The sequence below is a fragment of the Ictalurus punctatus genome, chromosome 12 (assembly GCF_001660625.3).
Source record: "Ictalurus punctatus breed USDA103 chromosome 12, Coco_2.0, whole genome shotgun sequence".
Taxonomy (NCBI): domain Eukaryota; kingdom Metazoa; phylum Chordata; class Actinopteri; order Siluriformes; family Ictaluridae; genus Ictalurus; species Ictalurus punctatus.
Window position 1 is genome coordinate 13,257,342 of NC_030427.2, and position 15,528 is coordinate 13,272,869.

The following is a 15,528-nucleotide window of genomic DNA, read 5'->3' on the forward strand; positions in this document are numbered from 1 at the left end:
AACCAGGCAACAAAAAATGGTGTGTAAGAAAATAACAATCTATGAAATAGATATATTAATTTTAATGATATGATGTATATATCATTAAAATGTGAGCGAAATAAAAGGAACCAAAGAAAAGAAAATGATTAGAAAATAAGCCTAACGGAATACTACAGTTGTCTCCGTCAAGCGGTTAAAAGTGGAACTGCAAGTCAATGTCTGTCAAGACAAGCTAGAGTCTGCATTTTTTAATTATTATTATAAAATATATAGTCGGAAGTTTTATTGGAAAAAGGCAGATTCTCAAACTTGGTGAAATGCTAAAGTCTCTACTAAAATATAATTTGATAGAACTTACATAAAGGCTTTAAAAAAAAGTCACTGTACATTAGGATTTGATCAACTTTATTGTGCCCAGATATAAAAAAAAAAAAAAAATAAGGCAGGTAATGCACTGATTGACGCATGGGCTGATTTTTATTTTTGACAGGCAGGATTTAATAAACAAAGCATCCAAATCAAAAGATAAAATGAACAGAAAATTGGTTTATACGTAATAAGCTCTACCATATCTATCCAGTTTTAAGGATATGAAAGATATCAGAGGCATTTATAAAGGCAAAGACTGCCCTTCCAAGTTATTACAGAACATTTCTATCACATTTTAAATAGTTTTTTACTATTCCTATCATTATACACATTTTGTTGTTAGCAGTGAGGGAAACTGAACAAACTACACATCTAGGTACGAATTAAACGTTGTATATTTTGTGGGTGCACAAACTTCTGCACTGAACTGTATTCGTTACAGATATATCGTTTGTAGTCTGCTGGAATAATTCAAATTACTAGCACTCAATGGAAATGTAATTAAATGAATGGAATCTCCTGTTGTGTGTAAATGGCTGGATTAAAATGAATAAACTAATACATGTAAAGGCTTCAATGGACAGACTGTGACAAATGAATAACAGAGAGATGGTTTGAGGTGAATCTGTATTAAAATCAGCATAGGTCTTCTTTACATTTAATTCGAATACAGAAGAAAAAAAGGACAAACAGAGATGTGGATCAAACTGTGGATATGAAAAATATAAAACGGGAGAAATAAAACAGTGGAAATCCACCAGTTACTGAGTCCAGCTTAGAGGATGTGTGGTGAAGCGGGGTTCTCTGCAGGACACAGCTGGGCTCTGCTGCGAACTCATGTGCTGGGGGTGTGAAATCGCTCAAGTGGGAGTGAGCTTTATGCACCGGCGTCACTCACACACCCCGAGTATCTGTACGTGTACAGCTTGTTGTCTGCGCCCCCGCTTAAAATCAGCTACAGACAGAGAGAAGAGGGGAAAAAAGAAAAAGAATTTTAGACAAGACTCCAGTGATGTAAACCTGAAAGAAGAACACAATACAATCACAGCTCACAAGGTATAAAGAAAGTGTTTTGAGAATAGTGTTGAAAATAACTTCAGAAATATTTGTATTAACAAGATACACTGCTCACGCTCTAAGGAAATATCCTCACACAGGATAAATGCCTACAAAGCATTAATATGATGTACGTGTAGTCTTGTTCTCCTCTCTGTGCTGTGTGATTATGGTAAAATGTGGCCTCACATTTTAAGCGAGAGATAAAACATAATGCTTCTGCTCTTAAATCGGTCACGTACCCCGCTGTCTGTCCAATCAGCACACAGCACTTTGTCCTCATGAGCTGCCAGATCATACAGAGGAGCCTTACAACTGCAGAAACAAAACACACCATCAGCGCAGCATAGAAACATGATACATTACACAATATAACATTTGATTGGCTAAAATGTTTAAGTAACGTGAACATTTAACACACACACACACACACACACACACACACACACACGCGCGCACACACACACACACGCGCGCACACACACACACGCGCGCACACACACACACGCACACGCACACACACACGCACACGCGCGCGCGCGCGCACACACACACGCGCACGCACACACACACGCGCACGCACACACACGCGCACGCACACACACACGCGCACGCACACACACACGCGCACGCACACACACACGCGCACGCACACACACACGCGCACGCACACACACACGCGCACGCACACACACACGCGCACACACACACGCACGCGCACACACACACGCACGCGCACACACACACGCACGCACGCACATGCACACACGCACACACACCTCCTCGTGTCCCAGAGTTTGACCATGTTGTCCAGTGAACCAGAGACGAGCTGCTGCTCGTGGGAAGGAGACCACCTGACTGCTGTTACCCAACCGGTGTGTGACGTCAGAGACAGCAGAACCAGAGAACCATCTGAGAGAGAGAGAGAGAGAGAACGTGAGACCGACAGAAGGACAGGAGACAGACAGAGAGCGAAAGTGAGTGAGTGTGAGCGACAGATAGAGAGAAAGAGTGAGACATTACAGACGAGACAGAAAGTATGATAGAGAGACATGAGGTATACAGAGAGAAAGACAGACAAGCAGACCCGGAGGCAAACAGACAGATTAGATGAAAAGAAAGACACACACACACACACACACACACACACACACACACACACACACACACACACACACACACACACACACCAGATCCATGAGACAGACAAAGATTAAAAGGAAAAAACACTCATTTAGAACTATAATATATTGCCAAAAATAGGTGGGCACCTGACCATCACACCCATATGTGGTTCTTCCCCAAAATGTTACCACGAAGTTGGAAGCAAACATTTGTATAGAATGTATTTGTGTGCTGTAGCTTTACAATTTTCCGTTCACTGGAACTAAGACAGTCCAAACTATTCCAGCATGATAATACTTCTGTGCACAAAACGAACTCCATGAAGACATGGTGTGTTAAGGTTGGAGTGGAAGAACTCGAGTGTCCTGCACAGAATACTGATCTCAACCCCACTGAATACCTTTGGGATGAACTGGAACGCCGACTGCACCCCAGACCTCCTCACCAACATCAGTGCCTGACCTCATTAATGCTCTTGTAGCTGAACGAACACAAATCCCTACAACCACGCTCCAAAATCTAGTGAAAAGCCTTCCCGGAAGAGTGGAGGGTATTACGGAACAGGATGTCCAAAAAGCGTGGGTGGGTGTGATGATCAGGTGTCCACAAACCTTTGGCCATGTAGTGCATGTACTCATTCATAGCAATGTGTATTTTTTGTGTGCGTCTTACTCACCTTTAGAGCGCGGGTCCCACAGACGGACGTGCCTGTCCGTGCTCCCTGAGGCCAGACGACGACACAGTGGCGAGTACGAGATGCAGTTAAACACCTTGCTGCCTGTCTACAACACAACCATTACAGCAAGCTCAATCCATTTATACTACAAAATCTATACTCTTAATCTGTTATAATTACTGTGTTGAGCATTATTATACTACTGTTGATATTCTGTATTGTGTTGTGTGTTAGGTTTAATCTCAAAATATCACTTTTTGTATGTTAATTCTGGAGTTACGGCCTGACAGCAGCACTATCTGTCCTGTGTTTAAACCCGTTTACATTTTCTAGCCAAGACCTTTACAGCTTGTATTTCCCAGTGTCTGTGTCTCACCAGCGTGCTTTTCTGCCCTCCCGTCTCCGCGTCCCATAGCCGAATAGTGTGGTCCCATGATGCACTGCACACCTCCTCCGCATCCATCCACAGGATGCTGGAAACGGCCTCTGTGTGGCCTGATAAAGTCATCAGAGGAGTCTGCACAAAGACAAGGGAGAGACGAGACACAAGAGAGACGGGAGAGAGAGAGAGAGAGAGAGAGAGAGAGAGAGAGAGAGAGAGAGAGAGAGAGAGAGAGACAAGCACAGGAGACAGGAAGAGGAGACAGGAGCAAGACAGAGACAAGCACAGGATGGAGAGACAGGAGAGAGAGAGAGAGAGACAAGAGAAGAGAGAGACAGAGACAGAAGAGAAAGACAGAGACAGGAGAGAGAAAGAGAGACAGGAGAGTGCAGCATGCGTTTTAATCAGTTCCTGATAATTATCACAAGAGATTTAAGGTCAATCAAAAGATATTTATGAAGACAATATTACACACTATCAGACATCATGTCTTAAAACTAGGGTTATAAATATTCAAAAGGTGAGTCAATTCAACTACGAATCAATCTTTCTGAGCATCTATGTATTTATTATTTATATTATCGTTCCTTAGGCACAGTGTGTGTCTTTCTCAGTATTTTTCTCGCATCCGTTCTACCTCGTGTCTCTTCCAGTAAGATAGGGCATGGCCTTCTTCAGAAGCCATAGCATTCAGGTCCAACTGTTTAATTCAGTTATGCCTGGACGTTTATGAATAGTTTGCTTTTTCTTGTAACCAGTGTTGACGATATAGCCTCTCACTTCAAAAAGCACTACAGAACATCTTCAAGCTAAATGTGTCGGCTGTCGATAAAAGACATACAGAGCCTTACTTTAAATATAAACTAGTGCAATGTTTATATCAGGCAAGTAAGGACATTTTAAAGTTGCTGCCAAGATGTCGAAAACTCGCGTATAGATAAGGGTCAGCGTGTGCAGGGAAGTCACCTTCGTCAGACCCAGCTGTTCAGTCTTCTGCTTTTTCCGTGGCCTGTTGGGTTCCTCCACCTCGTCCTCCTCTTCTGTTGGAACTGATGGAGGAAGAGACGTTTTTTTCCTCAGTAAAGCACATATATAAAAGCCTAGAACGCTGTGTATTTCCTATTGCGGCATCTTACCTGCTGACCAGAGCTTCAGCATTTTGTCCCAAGATCCGCTGCAAAACTGAGATAAAAGAAAATATTAGAAATTCAAGTCTCAGTACATGTTCATATCTGGATGGATGGACTGATAGGTGGATTCATACACACCTTAGTGCGCGTGGGGTCGACTGCGACGGTGTCCACACTCCCAGCGTGTCCACGGCAACAGTGCCGAGCCTTCAGTTTGTTCCTCTCAGAGTTCCACTCCCACAGCAGCACCGTCTGGTCCAGCGAGGCGGTGAGCAGCAGCGAGGTCAGTCCCTCTGAAACCGCACGCACGCACAAAACAAACTTCAACTTCAAATGTGTAACACACAGTAATATCACGCTACACAGCACGTGCATGTTAATAAATCACCGCGGATCTGTAGCACCTCTTTTTATCCAGGCCACATCCTTCACCACGTCCGTGTGTCCAGCGACCGTCACCATCGCCTTCCCTTCGAGAGACCAAATCCGTGCTGTCTTATCATACGACCCTGTGAGGATCCTAAAACACACACATATGAGAGAAGAAATTAAACATGCCCATCAAATGAGCTTTCACTGAAAGAAGATGAAGAAGTCACAGCTACACGCCGGGCAGAATGTATTTCTCACTCTCACCATTCTGAGTCTGCCTCCACCGAGCTGATCCAGTCATCGTGCATGATGCACTCCTCTGGCTGCGGCGCAGCAAACTTCTCGACGTACTCGATCTCCACGACGTCTTCCTACACCGCGCACAAGGAGGTTATTACACAAGGACGTTTTTACATTAAACCCATTTACTGTGTGCCTAGAATTAAAACGCGTCTTTGGTACCGTTGAGATGTTCTCTGCCTCCATGTGAGTGGACAGTGCGGAGCGCAGGAACTGGCTTCGAACCAGGAAGTCAAACTGCACATGTTTGTGATCCGCTGCCAAGTCAAAGACTCGAATAAGTAAGGAATAAAACACCAATGTCGGCATGGCGAGTTAATGTTATCACTTGCAAAGCTGGTTATTTTCCTGTAACAGCTTACATGTCCTGAAATGTTTTACGGAACTTAACATTTATCCAAATCTTCCTTCTTTAGGAAACGTACCTTTGGTCAGCGTTCTAACTACCTGATCTACGCCCAACTTGTCTTAATTGATAAACTACTGTAGCAAATGTCCTGTCAGATGGACCGTCAGCAGCTCACCATTCTTGGCCTCCAGCAGTTTGTTTATCACATCGCTCAGGTGTGTGACCTCTGAGGCAGCCGGGATGGAGAAAGGCACATCATCTACAGCGAATCTGCAAACACACACACACACACAGAGGAAATTAAACCATACAAAAAGTGAATGCATGGAGTGTTTGGGTTTGCTTTGCATCAGTTTTGTGCACTTTTTTTCTGCTTTGCAATACAAAAGTACGTGTAAAATGTTTTTGAGGATGTGATGTCAGAATCACAGCAGGCTCTAAGTCACTGCAACAAAATGAGTCTCGCACGACAAACTGTATAAGCTCAAGTTTCGTAACGCTATATTCAATTCAATTTTACATTTACAGCATTTGACGCCCTTATCCAGAGCGACTTACATTTATCTCATTTATACAACTGAGCAATTGAGGGTTAAGGGCCTTGCTCAAGGGCCCAGCAGTGGTAGCTGGACAGTGCTGGGGATTGAACTTCTGATCATTAACCCAGAGCCTTTAACCACTGAGCCGCCAAATGTTATTTGTATAGCGCTTTTAACAATGGTCATTGTCTCAAAGCAGCTTTACAGAAACATATAAACACAGGATAGTGATTTTAAGAGTGTGAATTTAGCCCTATTGAGCAAGCCAGTGGAGACGGTGGCGAGGAAAAACTCCCTAAGATGATATGAGGAAGAAACCTTGAGAAGAACCAGACTCTTCTGGGAACCCGTCCTCATCTGGGTAACAACAGACAGTGTGAAAGTAAAGGGAAGTTCATTATGGTTTTACATGACGTCTGTTTTGTTGAACTAGTCCACTGTTCACTGATGGGGACTTGAGGGCAAAATTGTGTGTAGTAATTGCAGTCCTAATGCCATAGTACTAACCGCAGTCACAGCAACCATTGTTGTATGGCAAGCAGAATTAGCATATTAAACGTTTTGATTAACTATCCATAATTATATTTTAGATAGTTACAATTGTGTTTCGATGAGTCATAATTAGAATCTGACTAGTCGGAATGATAATTAGAGATGTCTAATTATAATTTGACTAGTAAGAAATCTGATTCGAGATATCTGGAAATACATCTAGACTAGTCACTATTCCATTTAAGATATCTTTCATGACATCATAGATATCGTCAGTTGACGCGTCATACATACACAAAGGTCATAAGAGATATCTCTCATTCAATTCTGACTAGTCAAAATGATGTTGTCAGATATCTGAATTGAGTTTTGCCCTAGTACAATTTGCTTTGTAAAATTTGCAATAAAAAAATAAAGAAAGAATTGTTCTGGTTCGTTATATGCATGGTTAATTACAAAATCTGGAAAACGAGGTGTAAAATGATTATTAATCAGCGCCGTAGCCCCATTGACATGTTTTTTTTTAAACAGACTGTGAGTGAATTAAAAAGACAAAAGACAATGGATAGAAGAACAAAAAAATAAACACCCGTGGGCTTTACTGAGTATTTGACGAGGTGTGATGTGTGAATATGTTGTAAATTGATGGGAATGTATGTGTGAGAATTAATGGCGTTGAACTTCTGAGATGTGTATATTTACATTGTGCAAATTGTAAACAATGATTTATAATGTATTTTAAAAACGTAAATAGTTTTTTGTAATGACTTGCGAAACCATTCAATAAAGCTTGATTTGAAAACGGAAACACTGCTCTGAACCTTCTGGCCACTGTCTCTCTGATTTTTTTAAAGGCGCATAAGAATATACCGGCGTGTGATACAAAAATGTGGACTGTAAACATACAAATGAATTTGTTATGGGTTGATGAACTTGACGTGTCTGGCAGTTTTCACTGGCTTTTTCCTCTAGTCAAAGGATTTGTAAATTAGTATTTCTTCAAGCTTTATTCTATCCCGATTTAATAACATTACGCAGGCCCATCGTTTGTTGCACAGTCATTCTTTTCTCCGATTAATAGGCAGATCTGATTCGGTATATAAGTTTTAATGTTTCTTAATTTTGTCCGAACTGCACTAATTGAGTGGTTAGAATAGAAAAGGAGGGGCGGGACTTAGCAACAAGGTGATCTGAATACACAATTTAGATAACTGTAAAGTAGAATGACATTTGCAGATCCCTGTAAATAAAGATTTCCCTAGTCAGAGATCCACTTGAGACATCTATAATTACATTATAGATGTCTTTAAACAAGAGATGCACCGATGTATCGGCCGATAATCGGAATCGGCCAATAAAGGCAATTTTTCACGCTTCGGGCCATTGGCGGTAGTTTAAAAACATCTGATGATCAGGGCCGATTATATCCTGTCAATCAAAAGAGGGCGGGAAAACACATGGATTTCGTGCTGTGTGTAAAGATGATGTCTCTTGTGTGGAATGACGACAAAACTGCAGTCTGTAATCTCTGTAATCTCTGCACTGCTAAGATTTTACACCGGAAGTGAGCCGCAGTGAAACGGTTGGTTTCGGCGTCGAGTCAAATTTTATTTTATCTTTTTTGCCGCACTGTTCAAGCTGCTCGCGCTGAATTAAAGGTCCAGTACACCATTGAAAGATTTAAATGAAGATGAGTTGACAAAAAAGTATATATTGAACAGAAACATATATTTGTAGAGTAGTATATTTCATATCCAGTTAATGTTAATATATAAAAAAGTGTATATTATATATTACCAGTTTGATGTTCAGTGATGAAGTAGAAATGCTTCTGTTTGTGGTGAGTGAATGTGACACTAACAGGAGGTTTTGTTTTTTTTTAGAATTCAGACAATGTTAATATGAATTAATAACATTCAATAAGTTAAGAAATCTTACTTTAATCTTCAGAATTTAGTTTGTGTGTTAATGTTAGAGTAATGTGTTTTCTGTTCATGAGACCACTTACTGTCAAACAACTTGCTGAAATGGAGAGAAATTTGCATTTATTTTGGAATTGTGGAATTAATTTTTATTCATTTAAAAGAAGGTATAAAAGGCAGGATTATCGGTATCGGTTATCGGCTGAGAAATTTAGTATCGGTGCATCTCTACTTTAAATAAAATGTGACTAATAATAAATCAAACTCAAAATATCTATGTATATAGTTAAAAATGTATATATCTTTAATGGTGAACGTCAGATAGCTTAAATTTGAATTATGACTAGTGACAAACCAAACAGAGATATCTCGAATGACATTTTGTACTAGTGAAAATTCAATGAGGGATATCTCTAGTTAGAATTATACACAGTACAAAATGAATGATGGATACCTTTCATTACAATTTCTACTACTCAAAACTCATTTGTAGATTTCAGGAAATATTATCCAATGGAAGTACATGACTAGTCAAAATAACACGGTAGATATCTTCAGTGTATATTATGACTAGTCATAATTATGTTGTAGATATCTTTAATGTCAATTATGACGAGTCAAAACTAAATTATGACTAGTGGAGCCAGGGGCATTAAATGCTTAAAACAACATGCCATTAACGCTATTCGTTTACGAGCCTACTTCTACCGTTTTAAGGACATAAAGTTATATCTGCGTGTACGAATATAGTTTTAATAATGTTTAATTACGAGCAATAACTCAACATCACCTGAGCTACACAGCTTCCAACTAACCATGCTAGCTAAACTTACAGTAGTTCTGGACCACCAGCTATACTAACCAAGCTAAAAGACAGAAAGAAAGAAAAAAAATACTTACTTTTTGTTTTCGGTGAAAAACCTCGCTTGAACCTGTGACATTGTTGTTTTTCTCAAAAATGGACCGCGGGTTCTGAAGTATTAGCTCGTTAAATGAGTAAATATTCCCATGTAGTTATCAGTGTGGTAGTGGAGAGTGCGGTAGCCATGTGCTGTGTGTGAAACCAGGCTTAACGAGTCGAGCACAGAAACGGATCAGTCGAAGGGATTTGCGATTAGTGATGCCTGATTACGTTTTTAAAGCCCTCACTGGAGTTTTGTGACTTTTGGTATGAATATGTTAGCGTTAAGGGTATCTATAAGCTAGTGGGCTCTTAAAAAAACGACAAAAATTCACATTTAGAAGATATATGCATTCAACATTTACAGTCTCTCTCTACCATCAATACGAATCAACAAGTTTAATGACATCATTTTGCACTTCTGTGGCTCATCAGATTTTCTGTCCAATCAAATGCTCTGTAGAATCTGAAGTGTCCCACTAGCAGCAATTATAATAATCCATGGTACTCAATCCACGTCAAGTACGGCTTAGTCCGTGCTGTGAAGCAAGCTAAACGCTATATTGTCTATTTAAAAAGGGTGAGGAGCCATTTCATATGTCATGCCCTGACTTCCTGTTTCAGTGGAAATTACATCAACACATGGAATAACACTAAACTCCGCAGACCGATCGATGGCTGACTTGAAGCAGGGCATGCCGGTTAGAAGTTTTGTCCGACTTATGACGTATAGCATCAAAGTCCCGCGACAGCAATACGAGAACACTCAGCTCCCTCAGCCAGCAGCTTCTCCAGAGCGGCTGCACGAGCTCGGATAACGACACACGATTGGCCAGACTCACTGACAACAAGTCACTGACAATTGGCCAGACCCCTCTTTGTTGGTTTTTAAATAATACAGGCTTATGAACTTTCTTCTTGTACATATACAGGCACTGTATTAACTTAACCTATTCACTGAAAAGTGCTTCTGGTTGCTACAGGTAAAATTCAGACGTATGTTTATAGAAATATTATCGTCTGCGATAATAAAAGCAAACACAGCGCGAGCATCACCACAGGAAGCAGAAAGTGTCCGACTTGACGGCTCCGTTTTCAGCTAGCTCCTCCACCTGACTGCAAGCGGCAACTCTCGCTGGTCGGCTGCACCCAGCCGCAGTCGAACACACCGTGTACGTTTTAAGGCACTTCACAGGGACTTTAACTTTAGCTTGAGCTTCAGGGGCCCTGTATCATGGCTGACCCTGCACCCTGACCACAGCTTCCTGACATACAGGGGTATGCAAAGAAAAGAATTTCACTGTGCTGTAATATATATGTGATTAATAAAGACTCATTATCATTAGAAATCACAAAAATCAACCAAGAATGAAGAGCATCTTCTTAACTAACTAGACATGTACCCAATATAAATAAACTAGTGTTTTTCTTTTCTTTTCAGAGCACGTGGCATTTCTGCAGCGCTACAGCTCTGTCCCTTGGATCAGTTTAGCATCTCTCATCCGCAAAAACGTGCCGTAACCCTTGGTTCACTTAGATTCCAAGTCAAATCTCTCTCGCACGAATCAATTCATTCGGATTGTTGTCGAATTGAACACAATTTTCACATTTGGACTGGATTTACAATAAATGTTATGACGTGGTCTAAGGCAACATATTGACGAATTTAAAACCCCTCCTTCAAATCATCACAGATATAATTTCTATAGAAATGAATTACACCTATAAACATATTAAATTATGGACACATTATCTTTACTAGGAAGGAGAAAGCCACAAATGAACAAATGACATGGACGGTATTCCATTAATTCAAGAACTTCAAATCGGAAATGAGAGGAAAACCTTACCCTGAAACACAAGCGATATGTTTATATTACAATATTTGTAATGTGCTTCGCAATTCTGGTGCATTTTTTTTTTTACTTCCAGTTCATGGTGTTTTTTCATTATTTTCATGAGAAGTCAGTGGTTGTGTGCTGCACAGAGAAGCAGCCAAGAGGGCAAAGGTAAGGCTCATCATGATGCTACCACCACCTTGCTTCACTAGGAGTATATATAGTGTTCTTTTTCCACAGGTTTGCTGAGTCTAAAACATGTCTTTTTAACAATGGATTAAATTTTAGTTGCAAATCATTTCGCAAACTTTGTTAGATTTCCCCCCTCACTCCAATATTATTGGCTATTTTGGGACATATCATCCCAATTAATCTCACTTCAGTTCCAGGTCACAATACTACAAATTATGGAAAAGTTCAAGGGGGTGAATACTTATGCTGTATCAAATTGAACTAATCATTTACATCATGCCTATTTTGTAATGTCGTTTTAGTAGCATCTATACGACATTGTAAATAATCTTTTCCGTGGCCTCTCCAGGGCTTTGTAAAATCATCTTGCGCAGATCGTGCGTTCTAAGCCTATTTCACTGATTGCACAAGACCGAGAACTTTGTTCCATTTTCCTGCTTTCTTTTTACATCGCCAATCGCATGCATTAGCAGGAGTTGCACAAATTTTGTAAGTATTTTCTACACCCAACAAAGATCTATCTCTACAAGCTGTGCATATATCATGGCTCCTTATCAAGTGAATATTTCCACTGTCATTTGGAGATGGCCAAACTGGCACGTGTCCACTGTATGCACAACTATAGCTGGCCTACGCTTTCAAATAGCTTGTCTTGCTTCTATGTCCTCTGCACACCTGAACAGAACACGAAAAAACAGGAAACAGGAATGAAAAAGTTGCACTTTTTTTTTTTTTTTTTTTACAGATGGACATTTTGGATATGGAGTCGTAGGGGCACACTATTGCTTTAGCATCTTACTTCATTCTCTTATAAATGCATTAGGATGCAACAGACAAAATTCAGAATCCTTGGTCACAATATAAAGATTGACACTTCCCAGATCCCACCCCCCCCCCAGGACACAGGCACCTCAGTTTGTTTAAATTTTTTGGGTCATGGCGTCCGTGCAGGTCATCAGGCCAAGGCTTGTTCTGGGATGGAACTGCAGCTGTGCAGGGACACGTTGCTTTTCCCAAGCCCCCTCCATCCTGCCGGGGGACACCCTGCAACTCCCCTGAGCTCAGTCTGTTTGGCAGCGAGCGCCTGGGGGAGGCAGGGCAGAAGATAACATGCTGCTTGAAGAGCCCCATATTACCTCACCAGATAAGGCAAAGGGAGGAAGACGGAGCTCTGCTAGGAGGACGCCGAACCTCTGGGCGGAGAAGAGGAGTGAGCCCCAGTCACACAGCTCATCCCTGAGACCCAAGCACTGCCACAGTGAGAGAGATTGGTTCGGTGTGCTCTCTGGTCATTCCCATGGCAGACACGACGCTGGCAGAGGCTTTGGCTAGGGAGCAGGGGGAGATGAGAGGGAGACATCAGACTCTGAGATGGACACAGCCATGCGTGAGACAGGCCGTGCACCGAGAGCCAAAGAAGTGGGTGAGTCAGACCAGCAAACAGCCTATGCTTAGTTACATGGAACAATAGAAATGCCGAAACGTTTGTTTGTTGGATTGATTACAATGCCGAACAATCCTGAACAATTTTCAAACCTTGATGTTTACAGTACATCTGTGAACTTTTTTCTTAACACCCGTTTCTTCCATTTCCTAATTTTACAGCCAAGATCTGAACCTGGAGTACAAGCCAGAGCATCAAAGACACAAAATTCCCCTGAAAATGCAGCGAGGGAAAGGAGCCGAGTGCGAAACCTGCGCCAGGCATTCCAGAGCCTCCAGGCCGCTTTGCCATCGGTTCCTCCGGACACAAAGCTCTCCAAGCTGGACGTTCTGGTCCTGGCCACCAATTACATCGCACACCTCACTGAGACGCTGGACCAGGGGGGAGCGGTGTGTGATCATCCTGCGCTGCACAGAGCTGAAGGCTACCTGCACCCTGTGAAGGTGAGTTTCACTCAGAATTTATACATACTGTTATATAGACATGAAAAGATTTTCAATGTCATATTTTATTTTAGAAATATGCCACAGAGATTATTTTGTGCTTCGTATATACTTTCAAACTTTTGGTTTTGTAATTGTAACATGGACTGCGATTCTGTATGACAGTTTTATATTTTAGAAACTATTGTTTCCCTTTTAATAGCTACGTCTAAAAAGTGCAAGTGAAATGGAGATCATATCGTTTTTTTACTGCATTGGAATAATTGTACATTTTTTATCAAACTAAAAATAGCATCTCTTCTTTTACCCACATAAATGTAATTAATACAAATATTATTTGTCCACTTTAATAGACACATCTACAGTTCAATGCAAACTTTTGCACACCCCTTTATTTATTTATTTATTTTAATGATCAAAACACATTTAATCACACATTTCATGTGAGTCAGGTTTCATAGATGATCCTTCAGTGAATTTGAATATATTAATACTGGAACATTATTTCTAGATGTGTTATAATGTTCTACTGAAGAATTCTTTCCCTTAGTTTTTGATTATTTTTTTTTTTGTAAAATTTGACTGCTTGAGAGTTTGCGTCTGTTTAAATATTTTATGTCTTAAATAAGGCTTAAAGGTGTCTGGTTTAAATCATATGACACTTTAACGAGGCTTATTCAAAGAAATTAACCAGAGCAACGGGGATGCAAACTTTTCAGCTCGTTTTGTCAGCTTGCTAATAACTGCTGACTGAGACTGTATATTTAGGTTTTATATCACGAAATATCTAATATTCTACAGCTAATCTGTTTTCTTTTTTTTCCTTTTCTGCAAAAAAAAAAAAATGCACTTGTAATATTTTAGCAATGTAAATATCTTGAATACGGGTTGATTTATCTAATATTTCTTATTATGGGATTGTTATGAATCAAATATTCACGTATTCATCCTGTTTTAGATGCTTTTTACACATTTCAAACTTGAAAAATGATCTGCCAATAGGACAGGATTATTTCGAGCTTGAAATTATATTTCCAGACGGATGCATTTGGTATATTGTAATATTATAACAGATACTAGAGAAATGTGAAGAGATTATTTTGCCGGACATCTGTTAGTAGATATAAACATTGTTATAGCATGTGTGTGGTGGTCTGGGAAAACCAGTCATTGGTATTTTGGCTAACAGCTATAAAATATAGAACAATTAGGTTTTCCCTGAACGTAGTTTTTTCCCCTGCATCATAAAACACTGACTGGTGGGGCAGAACATAGCGCTGGCACCTCACAGCTCCAGGGTCTCTGCTCTCATCCGGTGCTTCGGTTACTGTCTGTCCACATGGATGTATATTTCTAAAAATTCACTGGTAAGTGTTCCTGGGATCCAAACTCTGGACCTAACATGATCCTACCCAGGATAAAGCAACTAATAAAGCTGAATGAAGAAACAGGACATCTGTTATAACAGAAGAATAGAATGGAAGCTACTGGAAGTATGCTGTATTTCTGTCTTGCATGAACTGCTGTCAAGAAAATATTTAAATTCTGCACTTTTTCTCTCTCTTTATCTTTCAGAAGTGGCCCATGCGCTCTCTGCTGTACTGTGGGAACATCGGCGAGCGACTACCAGGAGCAAACCCCAGTCAGGAAGAGTGTCATAGACCCAGCATCACGGCCGAGGTCCAGGCAGACTGAGCTGATGTAGACGTCTCGAATCATTCCTAAAGCAAAAAAAATTATCATTTAACATGTAATGTTTAATAATGGGGTGAATTCAGATCAGATTCAAGTAGTACAGGTTGCGAGTCTTCTTTACTCCAGTTTAATTGAATTTGTTTTCTATATGAACTTAATAGAATTGAATTAAAGTTGGGCATGGTGGCTTAGGGATTAGCACATTTGCCTAGCATCTCCAGGGTTGGGGGTTCAAATCCCACCTGGTGTTTGCATGTTCTCTCTGTGCTTCAGGGGTTTCCTAGGAGCACTCTGGTTTCCTCCCCAAGTCCAGAGACATGC

General features: G+C 40.6%; 2 protein-coding genes across 2 annotated transcripts; one reads left to right on the forward strand and one right to left on the reverse strand.

Moving 5' to 3' along the window:
* Positions 1–440: 440 nt before the first annotated feature.
* On the reverse strand, positions 441–10,319 carry wdr12 (WD repeat domain 12). Its single transcript, XM_017482278.3, has 13 exons — positions 9,595–10,319; positions 5,917–6,011; positions 5,555–5,649; positions 5,357–5,463; positions 5,125–5,240; positions 4,859–5,013; positions 4,727–4,772; positions 4,557–4,639; positions 3,585–3,725; positions 3,209–3,314; positions 2,187–2,319; positions 1,650–1,722; positions 441–1,306 (listed from the first exon to the last, which is right to left on the reverse strand). The coding sequence occupies exons 1-13, from the start codon at positions 9,633–9,635 to the stop codon at positions 1,229–1,231; spliced, it is 1,269 nt and encodes a 422-aa protein (XP_017337767.2). The 5' UTR covers positions 9,636–10,319; the 3' UTR covers positions 441–1,228.
* Positions 10,320–12,766: 2,447 nt separating this feature from the next.
* Positions 12,767–15,304, forward strand: tcf23 (transcription factor 23). The gene is made up of 3 exons (XM_017482279.3): positions 12,767–13,048; positions 13,231–13,512; positions 15,088–15,304. Exons 1-3 carry the CDS (start codon positions 12,923–12,925, stop codon positions 15,205–15,207), a joined length of 528 nt encoding a protein of 175 aa, XP_017337768.1. The 5' UTR covers positions 12,767–12,922; the 3' UTR covers positions 15,208–15,304.
* The last annotated feature ends 224 nt before the right edge of the window (positions 15,305–15,528 follow it).

What these genes read in the sequence shown, in the direction of transcription:
- wdr12 (XM_017482278.3), bottom strand. Translation starts at nt 9,635, where the DNA reads ATGTCACAGGTTCAAGCGAGGTTTTTCACCGAAAACAAAAA. An exon ending in AACAGCTGGGTCTGACGAAG is followed by an intron (nt 3,726 to 4,556) that starts GTGACTTCCCTG and finishes GTCTTTGTGCAG; the next exon opens with ACTCCTCTGATGACTTTATC. An exon ending in CTGATTGGACAGACAGCGGG is followed by an intron (nt 1,307 to 1,649) that starts GTACGTGACCGA and finishes CTCTGTCTGTAG; the next exon opens with CTGATTTTAAGCGGGGGCGC.
- tcf23 (XM_017482279.3), top strand. Translation starts at nt 12,923, where the DNA reads ATGGCAGACACGACGCTGGCAGAGGCTTTGGCTAGGGAGCAGGGGGAG. An exon ending in ACCGAGAGCCAAAGAAGTGG is followed by an intron (nt 13,049 to 13,230) that starts GTGAGTCAGACC and finishes CTAATTTTACAG; the next exon opens with CCAAGATCTGAACCTGGAGT. An exon ending in GCTACCTGCACCCTGTGAAG is followed by an intron (nt 13,513 to 15,087) that starts GTGAGTTTCACT and finishes TTTATCTTTCAG; the next exon opens with AAGTGGCCCATGCGCTCTCT.